Source organism: Chrysoperla carnea, chromosome 1, assembly GCF_905475395.1.
Source record: "Chrysoperla carnea chromosome 1, inChrCarn1.1, whole genome shotgun sequence".
NCBI classification, from domain to species: domain Eukaryota; kingdom Metazoa; phylum Arthropoda; class Insecta; order Neuroptera; family Chrysopidae; genus Chrysoperla; species Chrysoperla carnea.
The window spans coordinates 90,606,417-90,609,532 of NC_058337.1; the positions used below are offsets into that span (position 1 = coordinate 90,606,417).

The following is a 3,116-nucleotide window of genomic DNA, read 5'->3' on the forward strand; positions in this document are numbered from 1 at the left end:
ATTTATATTTTTGACAAAAGTACAAAAGAAATGATTTATTCACTAAGAATAATTTATTTAGGTAGCAAGTAGGTATATTTTTGGCTCTAGGTAAGGCTGGGCTAGACTTAAGGGTTCACGCCGATAAAGCGCGATTCTTTCCTTCAACGATCTATACATTCAACCAACACATATGTTCTAATTCTTATGTTTGAAATATTTGTAGTTTCGTTTTGACGTCCATTTTTTCTACATCCTTCAGGACTTGGCGGAAGCGTTACTAATCAAACTTTTTAAATAATTTCAAGTTATTTATCACGTCCAAAACGAAAAGTGTATTAACAAATCGGATATTAGGGAAGTTGGCCTATAGGAATAATAAATCAGAACATAACAGTTGATACTTTAGAGGTTATACTGTAATTTTGATAACTATAATTTGTAGTTGCTGACGAAGTCGTAATAAAGATACGAAACATAAAACTGGATCAACTTCCCTGTGATTAAATTTGTTTTTTAATCGCATCAAAGTTCTTTAATTTTTATTTGATATTGTCTTTCATTAAGTGAATATGAATGAACAAATTTTTATATGAAATCTTCATTTATTTATTTAACATGATTTCAATGGAATTTCACAAACATAAGTTAGTGGGCAGTTGCAGAATCTGTCATTTAAGCCGCTTGAAGGATAGCGAGAAAAAGTACCACAATTTTCGTTACCTTGCCAATTGTCAGGTTGATCAGGTTCCCAATGTACATATCCTGAACTTCTTATTGATTTTCCTGGAATATTAATGGAAAATTTGTAGTAATTAAAGTAAGAAATTACTAAAAAATGTTTTTAGGAAATGAAAAGTATTTTCTTCACTCATCAAAAATTACTAATTGCTCTTGCGTGCGCTAAATTTACCTGTCGCATTCAAATTACCATTTGTGAGAAATATATAAGGATCTTGTACTCAATCGATATTGACCTATTGGTCATTGCACGGAGAATCGTGCATCAAGAGACACTAGATCCCGAATTCGTAAAAATAATTTTTTTTAAACTGATACGCACTAGTAATACGCACTCGAATGCGAATGTATTAACTGTATTCGACTATAACTTAGCCCTCGTGTACAATTAGCAACTATTTTCGCTTTGTTCTCAATATATTATTAATTTTTAGTATTATTTAAATCGTACCATCAATTGTAACATATTGGCCTTCTTGAAACAAATCATGAAATCCTACAAAAACATCATGTTTATCACAGCTTTTATCATCTATAACAGCATCTGGGTATTGATTCATCAAACGAAGAAGAAATTGCGCTTCCTCTTCTGAATTAATTATTATTAAGTAGGCACCTTCTGCTTCACAAATTTGACGTGCTTCATTCCATGTTTGTGGATCTTGATGATATTTATAATAACTGTCTTCAAATCTAACATAATCCCGCGGAATGAAATTGATTCTTTCAGTTATCAACAGTTGTTTGGATGTCTGTAAAAAATTACTCCTATGAGATGGCACAAATTTTTACAAATAGATAACATAGATTCACGGATACATACAATATCAAATAAGGTATCTTTTAGGGAAGTAAATCAGCACCTACACATTCTGTTTTTACTTAATAAGGTATACTGTGTGTTTATTTTAACCTTACATATGCTTAGAACTAACTAAAAAAATTTTTTCAAAAAAATACTCAAAAAGATTGATTTTTGCATTTAATTTCTGCTGCGGTTTTATAATTTTTACTTAATGTTTCAGGCAAATCTTTCGCAGTTTTAAAGCAGAGTGAACTTTCGAATGGTCCGGAGAGCCCAGGTATAATTAAATGGCTGCGAATGACGTATAGTTTCATTTTTATTAATAAAACTTTTTATCGATTTTGAAGCAAATGTCAAGTTAAAAAGAACACTCTATATAATTAGCCAGCGAAGCAATATCGGAGGCTCATTATCTGTCTATGATATTGTTCTGTTTATTTTTTAAGGAATTTTTAGAAAAGTAATTTCGCTTCCACAATATTGTTTATAAAAAAAATCTCTACTTTAAACCTTTTTTAATATCCAAGCATTTCCTTTAAAAGACAAAGTGATACCTGTCTATAATGTTATTTTTATACAAAAAATTTATTTGATTGAAAAGTAAACTTACTGTGTTAGTAGGATGTTTATTTGTAATAGCATCAGTCTCGTTTCCTAATGCACTTGAGCTTAAAACTAATAAAATTATAAATTTAAAGGCCTGTATTAAATCCATAGCAGCAATTTAATAAAAACTTTTGCATTAATTAACGTGCCTTTCAATATCTGCCGTAATCGAATTAAAAATTTTTCTTTATATCTAATATGCCTTGCAATGTTTTTTGTGTAAATGTGTACCATTCGGTCTAATTTTGAAAGTAATAACGTAGTTATTTGGATAGCTGTTTGTAATTTCCTAAATATTTGTTCAAGTGTATATATAATAATTAGCAGATACCCGCCCGCTTTACTGAGCAGTTTCTCCTTTAGACTATCACGTTTCAGCCCTCACTTATCCGCCCTTTTGTTTACAATTTTATGGATTTTAATTTTTTGGTGGGGAACTAACTTTTTTAATAGGTCCAATCATTAAATTAACATGACTTTTATACTTTTTGGATCAAAATTACCGCATCCACCGAGTTTCATCAAATTACAAAACAAAATTGTTTTTCCCATTTTTTCGATCTTATCAAAGGGGTACCTCTTAAAAAATGGCCAAAAATCGAGAAATTTTTTGTGAATAGTTTTTGAGATACGGACTAAAATCGACCCAAATATTGCGACATCTCAGAAACTCTGAATCCAATCATTAATCTGGTCGAATAGTTTTTGAGATACGGTCTAAAATCGAGCCGAACATTCCGCTATTTCAGAAACTCATTATATTGTAACTTATTATAATAGCTGAAATAATTTTTAAAATCGGTTAAGTAATTAATTCAAAAATGAGGAATTTTCAAACAAACTACCACCCCCTTTTACCACCAAAATTACAGAGTTTCATATAAATTTTCACCTTCAATTTGAAACTCTTAAAGAATGAAGAAAGTAAAATAATTTTTTGTCTCAAACCATGAGCTCATATATCAAGTTTTATATTTCAAACTTC

General features: G+C 30.0%; 1 protein-coding gene across 1 annotated transcript; it reads right to left on the reverse strand.

Annotated features, from left to right (window-relative positions):
- Positions 1-429: 429 nt before the first annotated feature.
- Positions 430-2,342, reverse strand: LOC123305968 (hemolymph lipopolysaccharide-binding protein-like). The gene is made up of 3 exons (XM_044887811.1): positions 2,136-2,342; positions 1,172-1,472; positions 430-765 (listed from the first exon to the last, which is right to left on the reverse strand). The coding sequence occupies exons 1-3, from the start codon at positions 2,238-2,240 to the stop codon at positions 593-595; spliced, it is 579 nt and encodes a 192-aa protein (XP_044743746.1). The 5' UTR covers positions 2,241-2,342; the 3' UTR covers positions 430-592.
- Between the last annotated feature and the right edge of the window lie 774 nt (positions 2,343-3,116).

Coding starts and splice junctions, on each gene's coding strand:
- LOC123305968 (XM_044887811.1), bottom strand. CDS start 2,240: ATGGATTTAATACAGGCCTTTAAATTTATAATTTTATTAGTTTTAAGC. Junction 1,473..2,135: donor ATAAACATCCTACTAACACA/GTAAGTTTACTT, acceptor AATTTTTTACAG/ACATCCAAACAACTGTTGAT. Junction 766..1,171: donor CCAATATGTTACAATTGATG/GTACGATTTAAA, acceptor TTAATATTCCAG/GAAAATCAATAAGAAGTTCA.